The sequence below is a fragment of the Ambystoma mexicanum genome, chromosome 11 (assembly GCF_040938575.1).
Source record: "Ambystoma mexicanum isolate Mex_15411 chromosome 11, UKY_AmexF1_1, whole genome shotgun sequence".
Taxonomy (NCBI): domain Eukaryota; kingdom Metazoa; phylum Chordata; class Amphibia; order Caudata; family Ambystomatidae; genus Ambystoma; species Ambystoma mexicanum.
The window spans coordinates 551,221,913-551,247,984 of record NC_090934.1 but is presented as its reverse complement, the minus strand read 5'-3'; the positions used below and the strand labels follow the sequence as shown (position 1 = coordinate 551,247,984).

General features: G+C 40.0%; 1 protein-coding gene across 3 annotated transcripts in view; it reads left to right on the top strand.

The window, feature by feature from the left end:
- EHF (ETS homologous factor) overlaps positions 1 to 26,072 on the top strand; it is a 204,838-nt gene that overhangs the window by 176,173 nt on the left and 2,593 nt on the right. For all 3 annotated transcript variants that reach the window (XM_069623374.1, XM_069623375.1, XM_069623376.1), the window contains one exon: positions 1,794 to 1,989. In XM_069623374.1, coding sequence (XP_069479475.1) covers positions 1,794 to 1,989 — 196 coding nt within the window. The remainder of the gene's footprint in view (positions 1 to 1,793; positions 1,990 to 26,072) is intronic.

Genomic DNA, 26,072 nt, shown 5'->3' with positions numbered 1-26,072 from the left:
AATAATAGACATGGATATAGCCATGCTTGACTCAGATTATGCCAGCGGTGTGCATCTGGAGAATGAAGTAACAGCCACAAAACTCTGGATATTTATTTATTTATTATGACCGTTTTTAACTGAGGTGCATTCAGCTGTGGTGACAAGAGGATGTGGCAATAGCAACACCACTCAGTCTATATAATTGTTTGACTGGATTCAAGTAAAATGATAGGAGACTGTGCTAAGAGCCACACATTTCCTGGCCTGACAGTATTTGACTCATAACTTGGGTCTGTAGCAACACCCATGCAGACTTGGATAGCTCAGCGTTTCACTCAGGTGCAGCCAGATATGTGTAAATGGAGGTAAGCCCATGTGTCCTTGGCTAATCAGGTGCATTTGTTAGACTGCGTAATTGTGTTTTTATATTGTGTTATGCCTGAATACGTGTTAATGTTGTACTATCGTTGTGTGCTATTGTTTTGTGTGGCCTGTCATGTTACATTAGTAGTGTCTAGTGGAGGCTAATTCATTGGAAGACTCCTGCGAACTGCCATGCAACGGCCTCCCAGGCGTATCACTGTTAGTTTAATTTTGCATTTGTATTATGTTTTATTACAAAGTAAACCATTTTCATTGACAACTCCGCTGAATCGCTATCCTGTGCATGCCACCCGTGCAGCGTGGACGTGGCATGGACTCACAGACTCTCATAACCATCAGTATGCACCTTCAGTTGAGATATGTGTGTCCTGCAACTTTGTGGCATTTTAGAAGTCAGTCTTGTGCTTTTAGTATATGATGGATATGCGACCACAGCAGTTCATGGTCTTTAGGGGCCAGTCGGCTACCTACAGTGCATGTCAGATATTGTACATATCTAAATATGGTGTTTAAAGGCCTCTGGTCCTTTTAACATCAGTATGTTCTCTTTATTGTCCGAGGGATATGGCCTTGTGGTCTCCGATTCTTCAGGATACAGTGTGGTTCCTCTAAAGTGGGATCGATATGACGCGAGAGCGTCTAGCACTTTGGGGGCTGGTCTGGTGCGAGCGATGTACAGCAGATATGATCTTGGTGTCTCATTGACTTAAAACATCAGCGTTGTCTCTTTCATGCTCAATGGATATGGCCCTATTGTCTCTGGACCATCTCAAAACAACAGTGGGGTGACTTTAATGTGTGATGTTCATGCTCCCAGAGACTCTGGGCCTCATTAGGACCCTGGCGCTAAGTGTTCAACGGCGCTGTAAAAGGCTGCGGCGCCATTAAACACTTAGCGCCTTACTACGAGGTCCCTTCCCTAGACCAGCCGTTAAAGTAGGGACCCGCAAAGGGACCTTGGTGCTAAGTACGGTACCTCAATTTGCGGTACCGTACTTAGCGCCTTCCCCATTCCCATAGAGCCCTATGGGGCGAAAATGGGAATGAGGAAGGGCCATGGTTCAATGGGGAATTACCGCCCGCCAACCTTGGAATGGGGTGGTAATTCCCCATTGAACCATGGCGGACCCGTTACAACACCGGCACCAACCATGCTGCTCATAACGCCATGGTTTAGCGCCAGTGTTGTAATGAGGGCCTCTGTCTCTTTAGAAGTCTGCCCTATGCCTACAGTGCAGGGTGTATCTGTCCCAGAATCACTTGCCCTTTCATAGTGAATAGGTTGCCTTAACTGAAGAGCGGATCTGGCCTTACCATTCAGAACCTTTAGAAGAGTCTGGCTGGATATCCTAGAATTTACTATAACTTGTTGAAGTGAGAATCATCTTCCTGGGCCAATGCATCTGATTTACTGTGTCTTCTTTCAGATCCCAGAGGGACCCACCTGTGGGAGTTCATCCGAGACATCCTGTTGACCCCGGATAAGAACCCTGGTCTCATCAAGTGGGAGGATAGGTCAGAGGGCATCTTCAGGTTCCTTAAGTCAGAGGCAGTGGCACAGCTCTGGGGAAAGAAAAAGAACAACAGCAGCATGACCTACGAAAAACTGAGCCGAGCCATGAGGTAAGTCCTGCAAAAGCCAGTATTAGGGCTGCTGGCAACGTAGAACAAGGCACTGCCATTGGTGTAGAACAAAGTGCTTTTACTGGTGTGGAACAAGCCATTGTCACTAACCTAGTACAAGGCATCATAACCAATATGTGATAAGCATAGTGATGGATGCTGCCACCAGTGTAAAACAAGGTGTTGCCACCATGCTGCAGCCAGTGGAGAGTTAAGTGCTCCTACCAACATAGACTGAGGTACTGCCGACAGCATTGCACACGGTACTTCCACTAGTGTAAAGGCAGACCCAATTGGGCCAGTGTGCAGGCAGATGTTGCTATCTATATAGGACAAAGAATGAATGCCACTAGTGTAGAACAATTTACAAGAAGCACGGCCCAAACAGTGTTGAAGCCACCTTTTCCACCTGTGTACCAGCAGGGCACTTTCTCCAGTGTAAAGGTAGGTGCTGCCACCAGAAAAGAAATCCTGGCATCAGACCAGGCAATGCTATGCATATATATGACAGGTCCTGTGATAGCGGCCCTGTAGTTATGGTTAAGTTACTCAACCTATAGGGAGACCACTTTTTGGGTGGCTTATAACTTCACCCCTCCACCCCCCGGACGAATCCTCACTGAACTTTGTAAAAAAAAGGTTTATGGCCCCATCAGATTGATTCTGCGAGCTATAATGAGGTTTCGTTCAGGGGTAAAAACGTATAGGGTGTCCCAAAATGTGTGGTTTTTCACATAGATGCAATGGAAAGAAGTTTTTGCTCATGCCTACAGCCCAAACTGCTGGATGGATTTTCACCAAATTTGCAACAGGAGGGCAGCTTGGTCCCAAAAGTGTGCTTTTGTAAATTTGGTGAAAATCTGTCCAGTAGTTTCTTTTAAAATGACCAAAAAGTAGGTCAAAAAAAGTAGTGATATCTGGGTTCGGTCAGTGGACTCACTTCCCGTTCGATATGCGGACAGGCCTCCGATGGACCCAGAGGGCAGTGTGAAGTCTGCGGACATCTGACGCGCCCGCTGTTTGGTCAATAAAAAACGCAATATGCATCAGATTTTTGGAAACCCCTGACATGTTGGATCCGCGAACACCGACGGCTATCCACAGACACTGGCGGCTGTCTATGGACAGCGCGATGGGGGAATAGTTTAGAAATAACATTTTGGGTTATTTGGTGGTGGAAAGAAGGGCTGGGAAGAGTGGGGAGTCAAAAAAAATGACATGGGGCTATTTTTGTAGGTAGAAAAAGGTTGGGCAGGTGTCATATCTGTCAGTGGACCCCGTGGTAATTCTCAGACAGTGCTGTGAACGGATAGCTTGGAAAAGACATTCGGGGTTATTTCATTGCTGAAAGAGGGTGTAGAAGTGGTAGGGAAGTGGAACAAAGGTAATGTGGAGCTGTTTTTATAGGTGAAAAAAGGGTTTGGAAGTGTCGCAGAATCCGCAGTCAAATTCGGTGTCCACGGACATCCTTTTGAATGTGGGGGGTTCAGAGTGAGTTTTTATTAATTGACGGTGTATGGAACGTACTTCTTACATAGTTAATTGTATTGTGGTGGTTGAGGCCAGTGGCCAGATTCTGGGTGGCATGGCCGCAGGCAATGGCCCCAAGAATATGTCCACGGGCTAGAGCCACCACAATAGTAATATGACTATAGTAATTATAGGTAATGTATTGATATTGATATTGACATTTTATTTCTATTGCGCTCGTACACAAGTGTTTCAGAGCACGACAAGGCTATGGAGAGGAACAGGGGGGAACAAAACAAGATCTTACTAGGCCCAGTGACATTGAGATCGCGCAAGTGCATGGGAGAAGGGGAGGGGAAAAGTGCATGGATGGGGAGAAGTGTAAAGTGCAGAGCAAAGGAGAAACAGATAAATAAAAATAAATAATAAAGGCAACTAACAGTGGTAATTGGAGTAATATGTAATGTAATAGGAGTATGACTAGAATCACCATAGTAATAATATGTGTATAGTAATTATATGTAATGTAGTGGGAGTACAAAGTGTTTGTAATATGGAGGAATGATGAAACTGAACTGTATCTGGAACTTATGATTGTAGTACAATTGAGAATAGTGCTCATAGAATGTGTATTGGATTATAATTGCTGTGTTTAGTTAGTTTTATAGCGTTATGAAGCTGGAATCTCTGGTTTATTTTCTGTGGGGAAAAAAACAGTACAATTTGTTAAGCAGGATAGTTTAAAAGCTGTAGTTGTATACCATTTTACATATACATTTTATTAGACTCTCATAACAGTACATTCTAAGTACTATGTTTGGTACAATATTAGTGTATGACACACTGCTGTTGTTTTGACATTAAATAAAAATTGAGTCATTAGAAAACAAAATCCATACTGGATTTAAAAAAACTGATTACAGTTACGTGAGTGTAAGGGTGATAGTATGTTTGTTTGAAGAATGTTGTGATTAAGGGAATGCTTGAAGTAGTTAGATACCTGTTGGTGTATTCTAAATGCATCAGAGGTTAGAAAATGTTTTGTCGTATAAGAATTGAGATGGCGTATTTGAAGTGTTTTGGAACGAAGGGTATTTTTCAAGTAGTTAGATACCTGTTGGCGTATTGTAACTAGATCGACTTTCACAAGTACTATTGTAGTATTATGGATATAGTTAGAAACCTGCTATGTATGCTAACTGTTAATTGTGCTATAGTTTAGTGACTACATTTGGGTTGACGGAATATTAAATATGCATGTTTTGGAGTAACAGAATTATCATTACATTCAAACTAACCACTTCTCTTTGTGACATATGCAGTCTAGTGCCCTGAAGTAGTTGTGGCACTAGTGTGGTATACTATACCTACTGTTGTGAGGGTTTTCTTTCCAAGAGATACTTGCCCATGCATGAAGCCTTTAAGCTTACATTTATTTTTGGTACCATCTGCATTGTACCTTAGAAGCATCAGTATGACATATTGGCTATGTGAGTTTATTTGTATGATGGAACGATTGTCTGAATTGCAAAAAGGGCATACTATGCCATGATTTGCATTTTGCAGAAGCTGGTGAAATGGGATGGATTCAGAATTTGGTGTGGAAACATATACAAATCATTCATTAGGCATGTGGTCTTGTGAAACATGGTTGCAAAGAGTGCATGATGGTTCCACGTGTATGAAATCTGGAAGATTTCATTTATAGGGATGTTTTTGGTTTCCAGTACTTTTAGTTAGTACATTAGGAATTATTGTGGCTCTTCCAGTGTGTTTATGGTAAATGTCGTCATTCCTGCACAGTAGGCCAATTCTTGCATGTTGTCAGAATTATTTGTGACATTTCTATGCAGGACGAGCATTTGCAAACACATCTGGTCTGAGCCGTTTAATTAAATGTTCTGAACAGTTGGTGGCAATTGAAAGAGAAGATTAATGGTCCTGAGAGTTCTGTTTGTAGATCATTTGATGGGCCTGCAGATGTTTCTGGAGACGAGACATCTGTGTCATTCTTTTCTGATGGACGTGTAGTTGACTTTGTACTAGACAGTTTTGTGGTTGTATTGTTTGATGTAGAATGAAGGAGTTGGTTGTTGTTTTTTTTAGCGGTTTTGTTGGGAGATCTGCTACAGCTTCTGTTTGTATTACTTGTCTTTTTAAAGGTTTCTTTTTTAAGGTACAGGGTAAATATCTTAATGGGGGGGTGTATAGTGCCCATGGCCTGTTGTATTCTAGGATGCAAGGAATGTCAGCATTGACTTTGTTTGCATGAAAGTTATCTAGGAATAGACCATTTAGTGTATGCAGACTTGAAAGTGCTACGTAACTCATACCTTCTTCAAAGACTGTGCTGCCAATGTCAATCAATGCTTGATCTATGGTTAGACCCTGTGACTTGTGAACAGTGACAGCATATGCAAGAGATAAAGAAAATTGCTCTCTGCATACGTTTATGTCTTTGAAAAGAAGGAAATGCGCTATTGTCCGGCCAATTTGTTTAACTTCTGCAAGTTTGTCAAAGTGGAAGTTGACAAACTGAATTTTGTTTTCATGTGGATATGTTTGGAAGCCAACAACTATACCAGTTGCTCCATTGACTAAACATTGTTCTGCACAAAGGTTACTTTTTAGAATTACTCTGAAGTTTAGACACAAAGTCAATGTTTTCTCCAATCCAGCTGTGTTGGAGATAAACGTTTCTAAGCTATTTAGTCATGTTGTTGCTTGTTGACACATAGGAAGTGTCATACCGTGCACTTCTAGTTTGTCTGTGGAGCTGATATGCAGTATGGGTTGCATTTCTTTTTTCAACATTGTCTCGTTTAATTGACTACAGCTTGCAAGGGACATACATTTTAGATTTTGTTGAGATAATTGTTCCATAACATCAGGAGCAGATGTGTTTCATTCATGTAGCCCATGGATTAGTCTACTATTTAGGATGGATTTCGCATCTTTAGTAAGCAGGCCAGTTCTAATGCTTTTTAAAATGTTAGCATAGGTGAGGTCTGCATATTGACGCATGTTTTGAGTTAGTTCTCTGTAGTGAAAATGTTCCCACAGATTTGCATTTCCAATGCTGCTGAGGATATTGCGGCATTGTTTGTGTCCTAATGTTTTGAAAATAGGTTGATCTTTTACTGGTGTTAACTAATGGAGGCCTACGAAAAGAATAACATGTTTTTCTCCAAACAGTTCTTGGTTTTTAGGACTTCTTGCATTCTGAGATGAATTAAAGCCAACGTGAGGTTGGAAATCATGCTTACTTCATCTATCAAGAGCAGTTTAATTTGTTTCAGAATTCTGTGTACTTCAGTAGCCGCCTCTGCTGATATTTTGTAGTATTGTAATTTGTTTTGGTTTCCAATAGGGAGGGGCAGTAGTTGGTGTAAAGTTACACCTCCTATGTTGTAGGCAGCTAAAATTGTGGGGGCTGTTATTACAGCCAAAAGGTTTTTGTTTGTTACGTTTTGTAGAAATGTGCTGATTATCTTAATTAAGAATTTTTTACCAGAATCAGCTTCACCACTTATATATAAGAGCAGAAGTATATAATTTTTACAGCTACAGATTTTAGTTTCATGTTTAAAACCATGTTCAATTGCTTGAGTGACATCTAAATAAATGGTGAGTTGTTCATCATTTAGCTGTGAGTCCAGAACTGATAAGTCCTCCTCAGATTGTTTATATTGATGCATGGTATTTTCTACCTCAGTCATGGCTATTGCTGCTCCATTTAAAATGAGCGGTTATCTAAGTGGTTCTTGGCTTCCTGTAAGGGAAGGTTGACTGCCCTCAGGTACGTCTTTGTGTAGTTGAGCTTCAATTTCTTCATCTTGTTGGCGTTCATTGTCCAACATTTGTTTGTATTGTTTGATTGCCATTTGTTAAACTGCTTTCATTTGCTTTGAAAGCAGCTTAAAATGAGTCACAGCCACCTAATAATTCTTTTTCTTTTCTTCAAGTTGGTGTAGGGCCATGTCATTCAGTTCTCTACTTTGTAGAGATTTAAATGAGACATTTATATGATTAATTAGTCTAGGCTTCCTTCACAAGTTGAGACTATTCACCAGTTGTGTCATTTGGTGTGACATTGTTTTTGAAGGTGTAGTTTTGGTCAATGACGTACAGACACATATTTTCCAAAAGCAGTATTTCTGTTTGGGTAGTATGTGTCAATTACATTGTTTTTTAAAATGTCCAGCCTGTTGGGATCATTTGTGGTTATGTTTTCTATCTCTTAGTAGGATTTTAATACATTTTTTTGGGATTAAGATAATCCAAGGTTCAACCAGAAAATGTGTTCAGATTGGACATATATGGATGTACCTGTTAAACAGTCTGCAGCTTCGTAGCACCCGCATTATCTATGGGAGAGCATTTTTATACCAAAGCTGTACAATTTTTGTGATAGTGTTTTGTCAGATGATATGTCATCCCAGAGGTCTTTTAACTCTGTTTTCTCTGCTTTGGTGAGACAGGCTGTGACATATATTGTATGTGTATGTATGTATTCCACAAGAAGGCAATGATTACATTGTAATCATTGATGTACTTGGATGCTTTGTGCCTTTTGATGTTGTATGTATTATTAGGGGATTTGCCTTTTACACTGTGTCTAACAGAAGACATCCAGCTATTTACTTGTCTTTTTTTGCAAACTGGTCTAGGGAAGACAAAGCAACCTTTGGTATAGTATTTGCCTTTGATTTTACATCTACGTCTGCAGTATTTGCCACACTTATGTTTTTGGAAGCATAAGACTTGTGTATGTAGGTCACTATCTATGGTTTCTGAATGGATGTCACAGGTAATGTATATTTCAATAAACTGTAAAACAGTGGCATCACTATCATGGGTACATTTAGGAGAATTTTGTATCCACAAAAGCATGTGGATGTGTGGTGCTCCTCTGGATTGATATTCTTTTCTCCAAAAGAAGTGTTGCACTTCTTTGAGCAGAGGGGTAGTTTTATAGCAGATAAAATGCAGCATGGCAATGAAGCACTGGTGAAAGTACCTTGATACATTGGCAGGGTCAAGAGAACAGAGATGTCCTGGTGTTTTTATTCCTATTCTGTATTTATTTTGGTTTGCAGTGCGTATGAAGTCATGCAAGTCATCCCATGCGTACTCTGCACAACTTAAAGTAACAAAGCATGTGGGTGAGCCTAGCTTCCTTAGAATACATCATACACCAGCGTCACATCAGAACCAGTACTCTTTTGTACCATGAATGTTTGCCAAGAGACTAACTTGGCTGCAAAACGTCATCTTTTTCTTTCCTTTTTTGAAGCAGTTGGGTAGGGAATATGTTTAAAAGGTTAGAGCCTGTTTTTAATATGTGTGCCACTCCATAACATGGAGTTGCTAGTCGACTTTCAAAGAGGAGGTGGAAAATGTATTCAATAGTTTGTCTGAATCTGGGGTCTTAAGAATACATTCATAAAGAGCGATATTTTGATGCACTAATTTGCTTGGACCTTTCATTGTATCTTCTTCTTTTTCCTGTAGGAAAGAGTAGAGGAAAAGAACATGCTACTACACTTCTCTTTCCCATATACTCATTGGGGATACTTTGGCTTGATGTATTTGATATGTTTCTAATGCATCGTCAATGATGTCTTTTGAGTGTAGTGGGCCATTTGCTGGTGAGGCTTGAATAGTTTTTGTGGTTTCTCTTAAGTTTTCCTCTATGTTTATATATTTGTAGTATGCATTATTTTCTTTTAGATGTGGTAGGGCTTGTCTAACTTTGTTTAAGTGAAATAGTTGTTGCCCAATTTGTTTGTCTTTTGTTGACACACCATTAACTAGTATAATCAAAGATTGATCTATTGGTCGTTGTACTCCTAGAGTTTGTACATTTTCTTTTAGACATAATGTCAAATATACTACTTTCCCATGGATGCCCTTTGGTAACTCGGATGGAGGTAATTTAGCCGATTTTGGTTGAAGGCGTATTATAACCTGAAATGGGTACACTGTTTGTATTATAATGCTCTCGTACAAGTTAAATTGTTGGATAGCTTTTGGGAGTGGGATTATTTCTAAGTTATTAGTGATAGCACGTGATGATTATTGTCAAGTTTGTGTTGCAGTACGTGCAAACTGTTGAGGGGTCAGGTTTTTTGTATTTAGTTTCTGCTGCTAGATATGAAGCTAATTGGAACCATTGGGATTCTTCATTGTTTTCTATTTTGTAAGCTAGATCTACTATTTTTGTGCTCTTTTTATAAAACATTCTGCTTCGACAGACAAATATCTGGTCTGGTATTTCAGCAGGTGTGTTTTGAAACTTAGCTATTTCTTTTTTGTATGTCTTTAGTAGGATGTTGGTGTTTAGGAGCTTTTCGGTAATTTTTTCTGAAGGTACAGAATTTTCTAAGTCAACTTCAGTTCCAAAGTATTTACATTGGATGTGCTCTATTTCTCAAAGCAGCACTTTGGCTGTTCCGTATAGGAGAATGTTTTTTTTTAATTTTGCAATTCTAGAGCAGGACTTTTTGCATGGTATAGTCGATGCACAAGATTCTGTATACTAGAATGGTGTGTTGCTAACATAGTGATGTGGTGGAAAGTGCTTTTGCTAGCAGTTCCTTAAATGCAGGCTAATGAATGTCCTCGCTGACGAGTGTGGCTGCACACTGAACAGGAACAAAGCGACACAGAGAATGGGTACACCTCTACTTTGCTGGCAAAGAGGAAGAGACATTTGTAATATACACAAGATATGTCCGCGGAAAAAGTCAAATTAAAGGGGAATCCGGCAAACGGATGGGGAGAGGGGCAGCCAAATCCGGAATCAGAGATCAGATCATTTAAAAGACAATACAATTAGAAAACATGAATATTTTATTTATATTTCATTATTTTAAAACATGCATGTTAAATCATGTTTCAAGCTCGTTAACTATATAACATTTAATTAGAAGCTAGAATACATAGTCAAGCAAGAATGCTTGTCTAAAAACATGACTGATAATTCAGTCAGCATTGGCTTAGTGTAACCCAGCACTCCGAACATCAGACCTTTTAAAGGAAAACAACCGGCTTGTTGGTCAGGGGCTATGGCCACATTAGAGAATATAAAGACAACCACAAATACATAAACAAGGCAATAATGGTTACTTCTGGATTTGAAACTATAAGGGGGTGCCGTACGACGGCACCCCCTTATAGTTTCAAATTTGTATATTACAAATGCACACTGAACAGGAGTCTATGGTTTGTAAAGTTTTCATTCTACTTTTGTCTTTTAGTTTCACATAGTGATTGAGGGATTGTCGTTAAGATTTAAAGGATTGTTGGCGTACATGACACATTGAGCTGCATGTCCATTTGTACACTAGATGGTTTGTTTGGGTGAAAGGAGCATTTGGTTCAAAGTTTGTTGGGTACTTTTTTCTATAAGGGTTTCTTTCACCATAATCATACCCTCGACCATTATTTTCTATGGCAATTATTTTTTGTTGTTCTTGTTTATAAGCTTACTCATTGAATCCATTCACGATTGCAGAAGTTTGAGGTTTGTATATTGACACTGCGCGTGTTTAGAAGTAGTTTTTGTAATTTATTGATTCAGTTAGTTAGTTGTTTCATTCTGTTTAAAATCAATACAAGCAATGTTCTCTTTAGTAGAAACCTGCTGTCAATTAGAGCTTGCACGATTAGTCTCCTGCGGTAGTTTTTAAGGGTAGATCGTGACTTTTCAGCAGTTTTTATAAGATTGTGAAGAACTCTACGGTGGAGCATTTTCTGTAAAATAAATCTTTTGGATTGCTTTACCTTGACTATGTTAACACTGATAGATAGAGGCTTAGGTTTATTAGTAGATCTGCTTTTCTCCGTACATATTTTTTTACTTTTAGTTTTTGCAAAAGGAGCCTTATCTTTTTTAGATGTGGCTGGTTTAGTTTTGTTGAGTGAGGTTACTATCTCTTTTGTTTTAATGTTTTCTATAAATTGCTTAAGAGGTGGATGACTATATTGTGTAGTTTTATTCTTATCTGCTCTATTTTTTCTTTCTTTTCTACAGAGTTGCTTTTTAGTAGGTATTTTGTGGTGTCTGTTGGGAAAAGAGAAAGATTGCATTGGAAAGTTGTGCTATGTATATGCATGTATGGTGCATGGGTTTTTGGGTGTGATTGTACAGATGAATAGAGTGTTGTTTGATTGTGAAGTGGCATATTTGGTGTGTTTGGGAAGGTTGTGAGAGTAAGATTAAGGGAGTGGTAGTCTGATGGAATCTTAAGGGCCATTGTGCTGTTTTGGACAACAGAGTGGGTGTTGCAATGGTGATGTATAGATGGGAATAGTAAGAGTGTGAATGGTGAAATATAATGGCTACAGTGAAAGAAATGAAGAAATGTTGGTTTGAAAAGAGTAGTCTGGGGTAATATATAGTGGAACTGCTGCTGTAATTATATACATATACATGGAACATTTAATGTACTTAATCTGTTGGAGGCGAAGTGTATTCATTTTTCGGTTGTTGTCTTCGGAAATGTGCTTCTTTCCACTAATTTTAAAAGAAAGTGGGGATATGTGGTAATGGTGAAGTACTTTTTGTTAGTAAGGTTGATATTTATGAAGGAAGGAGGAGTGGTGGGGAAAAACAAATAATAGAATTGGTGGATGGTTAAAAGTATTTGCTTTTATGAGCATTTTCATGAAAGTTAAGAAATTAGTATTTGTAGAAGCTTTGTAACATTTTTTAAAAGGGAAGAAAAGTTGATGGAAAAGATTTGTAGTACACTTTTAAATGGCAGTTGGTGTGTGTTAATATGTTAGGAGCATATGCATACTTGCCAACATGATGCATTCTAATCTGTAGGTGTTTATGTAGTCCTAGATTTTCTGTTTGCGTTCTGGGACTTGTAGTTCCACTTTTCCCATTGTGAAACTTGGAATACAAGTCACAGAATGTAGATTAAAAAGTATGACTACATAAGTAGCTGAAGATTGGCATGGGTTATGTTTAGAAGTGCACATGTACTATCAATATATTAAACTGGCACACACTGAGTGGTGTACAAATATATGTTATCTGCTTTTACTTTCTTTTATGAAAAAGTGACACAGTGTTGCTGTAAATGCAGATGTGCATTTTTGAACTTTCTTCAAAATGCTTCCAAAAAAATATTTTGAATAGCACAGAATTTCATATGTGTATTTCATATACATGTCCCAGTTTTTAACCTTGAAGTTAAGTCGTGTTTTTTCTTTGCATTGTGGGACTTGCAGTTTGAGTTTTATAATGGGTGAAGTTAATTGGAAGTGACAGAATACAAAGGAAAAGACTTAATAAGCACCTAAAGATTTGAATGGGTGATGTCTAGAGATCTATTTTATCTGCTTTTCCTTTATTGTATGAAACAGTATCACAGTTCTGCTATACATGCACATATGCATTGTTTAACTTTCATCACAATGATTCTAAATAGAAACATTTCCCACGACTGAGCACTCAGTTCATCGAACTTTGCTTGCACAAGCCTTTGGGATATTTCCAACAGTCGTGAAAAATTACCACACACAGGACTCACTCAGAATACTGGGGATAGGGACTTCCTCCACTTCATCCTCTTCTTCCTCTTGATCCTCCTCTTCTGTATCACTGCACCTGTTCCCCTCTCTATGCCCTCCAGATGATGATAGTGGTGGTGCTGGGGGTGGCTGGGAAGAAGCAATGGCCATAAGTGATGCCATGGTCTCCATGAACAAGCTCTGCAAAAGAAATGTGCACAGCAATGAAACAGGTGCTCTCTCCTGGATAGCCAGATTGAGAATGAGGAAAAGTAATGGGTGAGTCCCTTTAGAGAAAACTGCAGACAGTTGTGCTGTCCACAGACAACTGAGTCACAAATAGACCTTGAAAAGTTATAAAAAGTTACCAGATCAATGTAGAATGGGTCTGGGAGCTGTTCACAGGTAAAGTGTATGCTTGGCTAGACATGCACTTTTAAACTGTCTGTGGCCAGGGATGCCACACAGGTGTGGTCACATTATGACGTCCAAGGCCGCCTGAGGACACCGAGCGGGCGGGAACCACATGGCACATGCACTAGGTGTCTGTAGAACAGGCGCGTTGTCAACAGATAAATTAAAAGTGCATCACATGAAAACTGTCAGGTCCGGACATTGCACCTCCATTTTGAGTGCAGATGCCCCGGACAGTCGTAGTGTCCACAGACTCATAATGGGAGTTTTAAAAAGAATAGGAAACATTACACGACAATAAACAAAACATTTATAGTACAACAAATATATTTATTCAAGAAAGGGATGGTGTATTGGAATGGGAAACATAAATGGGAGAATTAGGAATTTGTGTGCAATAATTATGTGGGGAGGAAGGGAGCGAGGTTTCATCAAAGTGTCTTTGATTAAAATGTTCAGAATTTAATGAGGATGATTGCTGGGGACAAAGGGTCAGGTACAAGGAGGACAGTAATAGGGAATATTATTAATGACATGATTTTTGACATACTGTAAAAGTTCCTTAAGATCATTACTCAGTTCACACAATTTCATGATTTGATTATTTACAGTTGGGAATAAGACTTCGGTTTGTGACTCTTGGGATTGTGTGTAATTAAACTAGGGCGTGGTTTCTTCATGAAAACTAGGCACTGTAAGGAAAAGAAAAATTATTATTTTAGTAAAGTGTGTACAAAATACATTATTTGTTTACATTAAAATATGCATTGTATACCATTGGAGATGTCATCGTCACTCATTTATTCTTTTGGGAAGTTCTCCTCTAACCACTCAAGTGTGCTTGCCATTTCTGTCAGAAATAAAAGTTCTTCTGTCTTACAACACATGTTTATATAATGAAAGCTAATAGAGAAATAAATACAATGCACTTACTGTTTAGTAAGAATGTGTTGTTCAATACGCACCTGGTGTTTCTCAATCTGTATGCAGAGTTGTAGTGAGGAGATTATATGAAGTGTACAGTTATGTTTTGTGATTGGTGCATTCCATTGTAATGTGTGCTAAATAAAAAATTAATTAGTATTTTTTAACGTGTTTTTACAAAAAGGTATATTTGCATGTTGTAAACATTAGTTGTGATTTTATGTACATCTGTTTGTTGGTTGATGGGTACATCCTTTTTGGGTCTCCCCTGTGATCCTGAGGCTTGTAAATACAGCCCGACGTCCGCGGATCACCGCGCTGTCCGCAGACTCCATAGCTGCCGCATGGGGGGAAGTATAATATCAGGAACTTGTAGCATATTAAAAATGCATTAGTAAAAACCTATGAAATTCACTGATAAAACTTTATTAAAGGGACGTTATAGTTAAGTTGCACTAACAAAAACCCATGCAATTCATTGAAAAAATGCTGTTAAAGGGATGGTTTGGTTAAGTTGCACTAATAAAAGTTGCAATGCAAGTCTGTGTGAAAGGCACAGATCCCAGTGTGAAGGATGTATGAATGCCAGATCTTTTCTTGTCAAGTGAAGGAGGTTTTATTGAGCAAGGTCTTTCAGGTACCAGGGGACGCAAGGTTCTGATCTGTTGTCCTGTTGTTTTGGTAGCTTATGGGTGTTACAAGCATCCATCAAGGTGTGGTTGAGTACATTGGGAATGGAGTTTACATGGTTGTGGTGGGGTGGAGACCATGGAGATGAGGTGTAGAAGCAACCACTAAAATGACTGTGGAAGCAGGTAATACTTACAGCGTAGAAGCACATGTTTTCATCATTGTCGATTCAATTAATTCCATTGCAGAAGCAGGCAGTTCCACAAGTGTTGGGACAGGTTCCGCCAGACCAGCGTAGAAGCAGGAACTGTCTCACAGGGAAAGTACATACCTCTACAGGGACAAAATGAATGTGTTCTCGCTATCATTGTTCTGCATGGCCATGTGGCACCAGATCCCCTTCTCATGGAGGTCAGAAGTGCTGCTGCAGTGACCCAATCTCATGTAGCATGTACTCGTTCATGGTCAAATAGGGAATACATGCAACTGGGTTTGAATTTGGACATACTGGGTCTTATTACGAGGTCCCCGGTTGGGTAGAAATGGCAGAGGAATTGCAATTAATACAAGCACCATAATTTTTACAGGACCGGCAAAACCCGAGTTTGTCAGTGGGGGTTCTGATTTACTGGCAGGCCTGCTTAAAACTACTGTTTAAATAGAAAAAAGTGCCCCAGTGGCACTGCGAGCATTTTCAAAAAGACTGCCCCCATATTAGTTTAATAAAATGTCCTTAAGCTTTCATTGAACTAGAAAAATGGTGCTGCAGTCTCGGAAATGTCATTACACCAGAGGAAAAAGTGTGAAGCCGCCTTTAACGACGCCTCACTGGTGTCGCATTATAACTCCACTTATTGCCGTGCTAAAGCTGTGCTCTTGAGAGCAGAACCCCGTCGCAAAGCCAGCCCAGCATTTCACATGGTTGCTAAGGCTGTTGTCAGGCAGTAAATCAGGCTCATGCTAAAGTCCTGGCTTTGGTACCAGACCATCATCAGAATAGGGTGCTTGTGAAGGAAGTGTCTATCCTTGCATTTTGAACCGCTCTTTGGGTTCATGAAAGCATGGAAAGTACCCTAACCATTAGCCTGATAACCAGTTGGGTTATTTCTGGGCCAGCATGATGCGTATCCATTGGTTGTGATACAAATATAGGCAATTATTACATGTATGTGGTAAACATGCATGTCAGGGATTGTGCATGCGTGCATGCAGTCATTTCCGATTTGTTTACAGCATGGGTTATGGCCAACATATTTTATATGTAAATAAGAGATGACATTCCTATGATTTTTATAGCCTCGAAAATGGGTGCTATGTGGCCTTGAGGCTTGTTTGAGGTGGTGCAAAATATCCAGGCAAAACCCTCATTTCACAACAGATTCCAATCTATTTCTAATCATCTTGGATAGCCGCATCTGCATGCAGTGGTGTTATCCCACACCCGCAAAAAAACCTTCATGACATAATACCACACTCTGAGGGAAATGGAAGCGAATATCTTTTTCCTAAATCCCCACCCTTTAGAATGGGGATGCTAACACCAATACTTTAGTCATACCTCATAATGCGAAAGGCGGAGCCAGAGCTTCCCAGATTCAAACCTGTGTCTTCCAGGTTTCAAATAGTCTGCAGCTTGCGCATTAATCCACTTAACCATCTCGGCCCAACTGACTTCCCGAGTTTCAGGATTGGAGCCGTAAAGTGTATGATTTAACCCCTGACCTGCTGAGCTTTAATCAAGTCTTTGGAAAAAGGAGGAGCATAGAGTTTATCTCCAATCTGTATTCTGGGTCAAGGGTTAAGCAAAGAATCATGTGATGTGATAAATACATCGCTGCAAAAAATGTCTCCCTTGTCAACAACAGCTAAGTTTGGCCCATCCCCAAGGGCCATTTAAAGACATTCAGTCTATTGGGAAAGATCCTAACACCTTGGTGGTCACTGGTCCGAGGTTAACCTAACTGATTAACCTTTAAGATGTCCATCTCCAGTAATGGGATGGACTGCTATGATCTTAGCTGTGCTTGGGGTATTATTTCTAGGAGGCCTAATGGTCCCTTTATGGCATGATCCAATGAAGATGCTTTGCATTTTGGTACTTCTGTGCCTTAAGGTTGCCATCAAGTCAGAATTAAGTAACAAGTTAAACATTCCAAAGAGAATGTGGAGGTTGGGCAATGATGACCAGAGCAAAGCAAGAGCCATATGTTTGGCAATGCCACAAATTGATTGTGCTATAGCGATGACCTGGTTTTAAACATGTTGGCTACCTCTTTAGTTAGAAGTAAAACTACTAAAGGCAGGCTATTGTCCATTATTACCATTAGAACGGCAGTAAAATGAAATGGATGCTAATAAGACATTTGAAAATGTTATCTTGTATTGCAACATGGAGGAGAGCAGCATAGCATCCAAAAAATGTATCAAACTAAGATGGAGGATAGAGCTCAGGGGCAACAGGCTCGCCTTGGAAGCAAGATGACTCGGAACAACACAGGTTCGATCCCCGGGTCTGTACTTAGAAACCTGTGGGTATTAAGCGCATTATAAATAACCAATTATAATTACAGCTGCCATAGATTATAAGAAAGGGAGCTCTGCACAGAGCCAGTTTTCTAGAATTGTGGACACTGGAAGTTGAGGCTGTGACAATGGTAGATATATTGAGGGAAGATGCAAGTGGAGCTCAACGTAGAAAGAATCAGGCCATTTAGAGATACATTCTTGAAACGGGAAAATGGGAGAAAATGTAATGATAGGATAAAACAGCCACTAGAGGTTGCACATTATCAAAATCGTGGATGGGAGCCACCCGGACAATATCTTAAGAAGAAAAACAGGAGACACTTTTTTATTTCTATGCCAGTCAGGGAGTTTGAGGAGGATGCAGAGCGTGGTGTGCAGTGGCAAAACTAAGATAAGTATTTGGAGCTAAGGTACGGAGAGGAGTGTGGGAGCTGGTAGCCTGTGGCAGGAATTTGGTGGCAGCAGAATGGCATGAGTTCAGCAAGATGGGGTTACACCAGCAGTTACAGAACATGCTTCAAGCAATAACATTGGCTCCTGCACTTTATCCAGGTGCAAATGACTATTAAGGAACAGGATCTGGGTGAATCACTGCAAGAAAGTTGTTGGAGATTTTGTGAGATCATCTACAGTAAGTGTTGTTGGCTTTTCGTTGTTTTAGAGCAGAGCAGAAACTTTTGAATGAACCTATTGTCTTCTTCTTCAAATGCTTTATAATCCATTAGTCCTAGTATCACAAATGATTTTTTTAAAAGACAAGTGGTAAATCAGATTTAAAATGTAACATAAAAATGGATAAAAATCAATTAGATATAAAAACAGCAAATCAAACAATTATAGCATAAACAAAGCAAAAAGGTTATATGCCAATTAGTACCTTTATATCAATCCACTAAATAAAATTATATTCTTAAGGTTCATAGAAGCAGTGGTTATATAAGTCAAACATTTGAATAACACTTTTTGAGTTTATTCATGAATTGACTTCTGAGATGGAATGTCTTATTTAAAAAGAATTGATATTAAACAGATTAACATATAATCTAGCAAAAAGGTGACAATTGTTACATGTGAAGGCTCTTGTCAGGTACCCCGCTGGACCATTTGTAGATATTATTCTCATATACGCCAAATTGTATAATTTTACACGTTCCGTCTGATCTCTCAATCCTCCAGACTTTAGGAACATGTTCTCTTCATCTGTAACCTAACCATGTAAGGTAATCATTTCAGGTCTATCAAACCAATAAATGGCTCCATTATTGGTTAATGTTTTTTTTTAAAAAGCTAATCAAAGGAATTTTAACTAAATTGTGGTGTTCCAGAATGTCTTTTATTATAGAAATTGTCAAAACTGCCTTTGGATTTGACCATGTAGCTAGCCACAATGAGACAGGTGGCATAGAACATTTGTCTTCAAGATATGCCAAACATAATTCATTGTATGTGGTGAAATGGGGGCACTATTTTATAGACTCTAATTTTGGTGGCAAAAGTTATTCGCAATTGCTTGCAGACTGGCTGGTGACTCTATTGCCTGTGTCTGAACCATATAAGGCGATGGCCAATGGCTTTGATTTATAGATCTTCAGCAAAATGTCTATTGGTTAACTTCTCAGGCAGACTCTTATAATAAAGAAACCCTCCTGGACTGGCTGTATAGCTAGAGTCTAAATACTATAAAACAAACATGTCATTTTAACAATTTCGATTCTTTTGAAAATGTTAATATTGATTCAGTAAAATCCTTATCACCCTTCAATTAAACAAGAAGGTATCATCACAGCGGGGTAAAGGGACCAATGGCTTACCAAAGTATTTTTGTAGATGGGCATGCCAAGAAAACGATCAAGTGGACTAATTGGATTGGTAGGGAACTAAAAGGGGAGGCATACACAGCAATTGTAGGGAATGTGGGGAATATCTGCAATCCCAAATAATGGGTAATGCTGAAGTCGCAGAATGTGAGACCTTGGGCATGAATCTAATGCCATTTTTGGCAACCTCAAATGACAAAATAAAAATGAGGGCTCTGGTCTTAAATCCCTGGTATGACGAGGAGTGTTCTACGGCTAAGAGGATTTAGTTAGATGTGCTAGATCAGATAATATTCTGGATAAAAGTGTACTCCGATCCCTAAGAGTTAATTATAAGTTGTTAGTAAAGAGGCAAAAAGAGGCATATGTAAAAGCCTCCTGGGAAGCATTATACTTGGCTCTAGATGAGAGGGACACAATAAGATTTTGGAAATTGGTCACTCCAAATGTGCTGGATGGTGAGCGGACCTTGCATTGTTGCGTATCAGGAACTGTGTGGAGGAGCCATTCCTCCAGACTATAAACAGCCCCGGAGAAGCAACACATGTTTGCCAAAATTAATGAATTAGTCCCTCTTTCCCCTGAAAAGCTATTGTTCATCTCTAGGGAAGTGGTGGAACAGCCCTGGATGCTCAGAAATTGGGGATCCGATTTTGACCAGAGTTTTTAATGCAGCTATACGCTCAAGGGATATCCCTAGAGCATGGCAGGAGGCAACAATAGTCCCAGTGTACAAAAAAGGACGAAGAGAGCATCCGGGAAATTTCACCCGATTTCGTTATTAGATTTTGCGGATAAGACATTTGGGAAGGTACTCCAATTTAAACTATAAAGATGGGTGCATGACACAGAGATTATTAGCGATGCCCAGGCTGGGTTCCATGCCCATAGGGGCACTGTGGACCATTGCTTTCTACTAATACAGAAATACACCAAACTGCTTAAAATAAAAATATATGCCATATTCCTAGACCTTAGAACGGCCTTTGACTGGGTGCCACTAGAAGTTTTGTGACAAGATTTAGAAGGGAGGAAAGTACCGACCGCTTATTAAATGCAAGTGAATTGCTGCATGTGGAGACAAAGCCTTGGTACCTTATGGGCTAGGAGGGGATAAATCTGAATCCTCTGCTGTCCAGAAGAGGATCTGCCAAGGATGCGTATTGGCGTTGATCCTGTTTTTGATATATATATTCAGGAAATAGTGGATGCCTTACAGGTAGGTGCCTCGGACGCGCCTAGAATTGCATCCAAGTTGTGGCCAATCCTCTTCTTTGCAGAACGATGCGATAATTCTTGCCACCTCACATAAGAGGTTTAAAACATCGCTTGACATCTTTATGGAAAATGTAAGGAGCTTGGCCTTCATTTGAATGTCAATAAAACAAAAGTTATGGTTTTTAAACCACCATTCGCCAAGTCCTGCCATGTGAACATAGAGGTAGAGGGCGTAAAACTTGAACAAGTAACATTTTTTGATTCCCTGTGGATTAGGTTTAAGGAAACGGGGGGATGGTGCGACCACCTCCTTAAAGCCAAAGTTATCCTAAGTAAATATAGCGGGGGTATCTACTCATTTTTTAAGGGTCATGGTAGCAAGGCAATCTCACCGGCACTGGAATTATTTGAAAAACAAGCCCTATCAACAGCACTTTATGGTTCTGGGATCTGGGGATATTCCAACAGAACTTTACTATCTCCAATTGAGAATATCTTTCAAAAGAAGTTATTGCTCCTATCAAAAAATGCCCCAACTTCATACTTCCAAATGGACCTTCAGGTATGGCCTATAGCTGATCAGATTGCCCTTAGACCTGCATTATATTGGGTAAGACGTTGGTCCTCGCTGAGTTTCATTCCCTATAGAGATGCCCAGAGGAGCTTTCTATAATTGAATTGGAAGGTGCAAACAGGTGTGACTGGATAGTTAATGTAAGAGAATTGTGTAGGCTGAACGGTAAATCCATATGGGACAACCCTCTTGAGTGTTAATTGGCATCTAAACTCAAACTCAAAGTAACGGCTAAGAATAAAGCCTTTGAACAGCTAGAGTTACTGAGGTGCTCACTGAAGACTGGCCCAGAATTCTTGCCTTGTAACAGAATGGGAAAATGTAAACATATGCTAGACAAAATTCACCCCCTATGAACGTTCCTTATATATCAGTTTAAGCTTGGGATCTTGCATACAGCCTGGTACAACCAGACATGGTCGCTGTCATGATCTGCCGAATGCCCCCTCTGCAGATTAGCAAACAAAACTTTGACTCATTTTATGCTAATTTGCCCTGTTTCACAAGCGCTAAAAAGTAGGTATTAAAAAGCTGTATTGATTGATGCAAGGATAAGGAAAACTTGAGAAGCTATGTTGTTCTTAGCTTGCACATTGGAGTGGAAAGTTTTGTTTGCCTCTGCTAGATACGTGCATCGTACATGGCTACTAAGAAGGTGGATGATGGGTACTTTTTAAATCCATTGTTGGAAACTGATATGAGGCTGCAAACTTGCTCTCCGCATTGGGGATAACTCCATTAGTAAGATAATATTTAACATAGATCCCATTTTAAGATTCATGTGTGTTTTTAAGATTATTGTGCGTATTATTATGTACATTTATTTATAAACTGACTACTGATTGTTGTGATGAATTGTGCTGAAGTTCTAAACCGAATAAAGCTTTAAAATGAAATGATATATGCAAGACGACAATAAATACGTCTGTACATTTAAACCACATATTAAAAACCAATGTAAAGTGAAATGTGCCAGTGTCACTGTGCTAAGTGCTACCAATTCTGTGAACCTCTACTCGTGCAAATTTTGCAAATAATGTAAAAATCCTCTTGAAGATCTAATACCCATTACATTGCCCAAAATGTTTCATTCCTCTTTATTCAGACCCAATCCCAGGAACTTCTACAAGGGCTTTTAAACCTTCTACACACTTTTAAAAAGCTGTAATACATAAGGTGATCCGTAACCTTCCTACCTTTTTCTTTAAGGCTAGTAGTCACTGGTCTACGCTACTGAGAGCTGTACAATCTTTTAAATCCACCTTCTCTAGAGGTCTGCATTAGGTAGTTTGACTCATGTCCTATACATACTCAGGGTGCACCTATTGAAACCATCTGTATTGCTTATTTTTTCTTAGTCAGCCTTCCATTATTTACAGCTAGACTTGGTAGACAGTTGTAATAGGTCCTCCATTATGGCATGTCCAGATTCTTGCTGCTTGCCGTTTGTGACTTATTTTCTCACTCTTTTCATTTTAGGCTAGCTCAAGGTTTTCCACTCTGCATCTGTAACCATTTGTAGGTGAGGTACTTTAATTCTTCTGATATGAAGAGCTGCTACCCCACTGCTTTCCCTTCATTTTTTGTAAAAATCAGCCGGTTGTATTTGGCTGTGGTTAGTTGCCGCTTCAGTGTAGCATCCAGTCTCTGCTATACTTTTACGGCGTACAACTCCTCTGCTGGGCTTTATCTGTTAAGCGTGCCGCTTTGAATCAATTGTATGAGTCTGTCTCTCTGCTGCGTGAATACTCCCAGTAGTTTATGCTAATAACTAGCTGTGGTAGAATTGACCATGATAATCTCCTATACTACAAATGAAATGTGGTGGACAGATCCATTACCGCTAAATCAATGCTCTCCTTTTTGAGAATTTGATATTTTCATATCAACACATAAAGTTTTAAAACTTGATTTATCCTTCACAGTCCATCCCTAAATCCCAGTTGGGATTCCAGCATCTATCCAAGCTATCATATGATTATAGAATAATCGTCTAAAAACCTTTGACGATCCATGAAGTAACGATATAGGGTGGTATACATTGTGTACTGATGTATTCCCTTTTTATAGATTAGGACTGTTACGGCTATGATGCATGCAGGGGCGAATATATTATTGCTGAAAGCATCATTAAGCAAGATCAGTAAAAGTTGGTGCCCCCATCTCCAATACAAATTCAAAAAGATCAACTGGGATCAAATCAGTCTTGGTACACTTATTCAATGTTTGTACCATGATTGCACTGATGACTCCCTACATAGTAAAATATAGTTTGTTAGGATTTGTGGTTAAATAATCAGCTTTAATGGTGTCCAAAGAATACATATTTGAGATAAGGTCATCCATAAATACGATTCTCCCAAAATGCTGTATCCAAGTCTGAGCCGGAATATTATTTTCAATAGTTTTATTTAATTTAGGGTTTATTCCATTAGTAACAAGCTTCCAAAAATTACAAGAATTAGAGTCAAGGGAGGCTGATAAGATTTCCTTCCACACGTTATCTTCTAGGTGTTGTCTCTCCCTATTTCTTACTATTTTGCAGAGTCACCTTTTTTCATAGATTTCCTTAGTGCCCTTAGTCTTCCTTCTAAGGGCTATCTATAGGGCACCCAAGAGCCTCCCTACAGTCTTTGTCAACACACCCCTTACTAGGCGGAAGATTCTTCCATTTGATGTTCTTTGTGAATTAATCTCCTAATGTTGCCATTACATTTGCATTTTACATGTTACATTTTGGAGACACTATCGTCTTGCAACAGAAAACACCTCAATAAATTGCTCTTAATTTCTTTTAAGATAATATTTTTAGTTTGGGCTATTAGGTGTCCCTTGTGTCACCTATGAGCTGAAAATATTGCATTACAGTACAGATAGGAAGCAATGGCATATAAAGAGGGGCACACAGCCTGTAGGTGCTCTTTGGTTATGCTATGTTATGTTATGTTGATATATACTGCACGCCGCTACCAAGGGGCAGTATCCAGGTGCACTGTGCCCACCCATTGACTGCCCATGGCCATGCTGATCCCAATCGCCATTCACACCCAGTTCCTGCCCCTGCCCTGCCCAAAACACCTCACAGAAACTCTTTGAGCTTTTTTTAATCAAGCCTTACCATCAAACTGTGCACTCAAAGTGCCTGCCAGTGTTTTTTCAAAGCAGTCTTCAGAGAGTTAATGAATTAATTGAAGTTATAAACGTGCCACTTGTGTAATAAAAATGTCTTACCAGGTTTGCCTACTGCCACTCGATTTATAAGCACTATGCTTGTCCTTCATTCAAGGCCTGTTAAAAGCAAGCATTGGCAAAGCCAGCAATTTTGCCTGGTGTATAAGTATTAGGCGTTTTCCAGACACTGATATTACATGCCCAGGTTCACGTACCATTTTGCACCTGCTACCATCAATTGCCAACTAATACCACTACGGCAGTGCCTGCTAAGTGCCTTTCCCATGCCTACACAAAAGCCCAAACTGTCGGCATTGTCAATGCTAGTTTACTTTTGTAGGGGATAAAGATTCCCAGTCTTATTCTCTTCCTGTTTGTTGCCAGTGTTCCCTTTGAGTACTTTACAGCTTTGTCCCTTTTAGTTATTTTTTTATTGAGAGACAAAATAAGAGGATGATCACTGTCAGTCCTTTCAATAATTTTCATGCCTATTCATTCCTTGGAATTATTAGCTGAAACTATAAAATAATCAATTATTGAACCTCCCCCAACGCCTGTAAAGGTTTCCTTTCCATGTATATCTGATTGAGTTCTGCCATTTATGGGTTGGGAGGCTTTTTCAGTAAGAAAGATGTTAAATTCTAGACCATAGCTTCTTCTATTGATTGATTGATTTGGAATTGATAATGCACCTATACACACGTTCTTCAAGGTGCAACAAGACAGGGAGCGGGAAAACAGAAGACGGTCAAGACAAACGATCTTACTAGGCCTTGTGACATTGAAATCATGAAAGTGCAATAGCGAGAAGTGCAGGGAGAAGGGAGCGGGGGAAGTACAAACAGGGCAGCAGGGCTCTGTGTTACGTGTGGAGAAGGCAAAGGACTACAGGGATGAAATCACCAGCCGGGCAGTGTGATGAGGGCCAGTATTCAAGTGCAGGAGGACAGAGCAGGAGGGGCCGGGTGCTCTGTATGATTCTGAGGGCACCAAGCAGCCAGTCCAGGCAGAGCAGGAAGGTAGGCTAGCAGGGTAGAGGGAGTGAGAAAGAGGAGAAGAGGAAGATCTTGAGAAGATTCCTGAACTTAAGGAGGCCCAGATCAAGATATGAACCCCCCCACTCTCTGCTTGGAGAAGCGTCTGACCTGCAGAGAGTTAGAAGTAGAGGAGTGAAGGGCTCTAGATGGAAGGTACTTAGGAAGAGAGAGTAGGATATAACGAGGACCACGGCACCAGATGACCTTGTGGACGATGCAGAGGGTCTTGAACTTGATCCGGGCAGCCACTGGGGGCCAGTGGAAAGATTTCAGGGCTAGAGAGATGCAGTCCCTGGGCTTGAAGTCAAGGACAAGTCTTGCAGTCCTGTTCTGGATGATCTGAAGGGGGCAAAGAGCCGAGTTAGGAAGATTAAGAAAAAGAGATTGTTGCAGTAGTCCAGTCTGGAGAGAACCAGAGCTCTGGAGACAGTGAGCTTCTGGGGGGAAGGTGAGGAAAGGGAGAATACCCCGAGGAGGTGCAGCTGGAAGAGGGCCTTGTTGGTAAGGTCTGTGATGTGTGAAGAGAAGGAGAGAGTGGAGTCGAAGTTGACACCTAGGTTTTTATCCTCACAAGAGCGTGAGGGGATGGGGCCAAAGAAGGGCAGCCAGAGTGAGAGCTGGAAAGCGGGAGCAGGGGTCTCAATGAGAAGACTCTCTGTCTTATTAGCATTAAGGCAGAGATCGTTGGAGGCACAGCATGCCTGAATAGCATATAGACTGTCAGGAATGAGCGAGGGAGGGGAGGTGGCTGAGGGTAGCCTGAAAGAGAGCTGT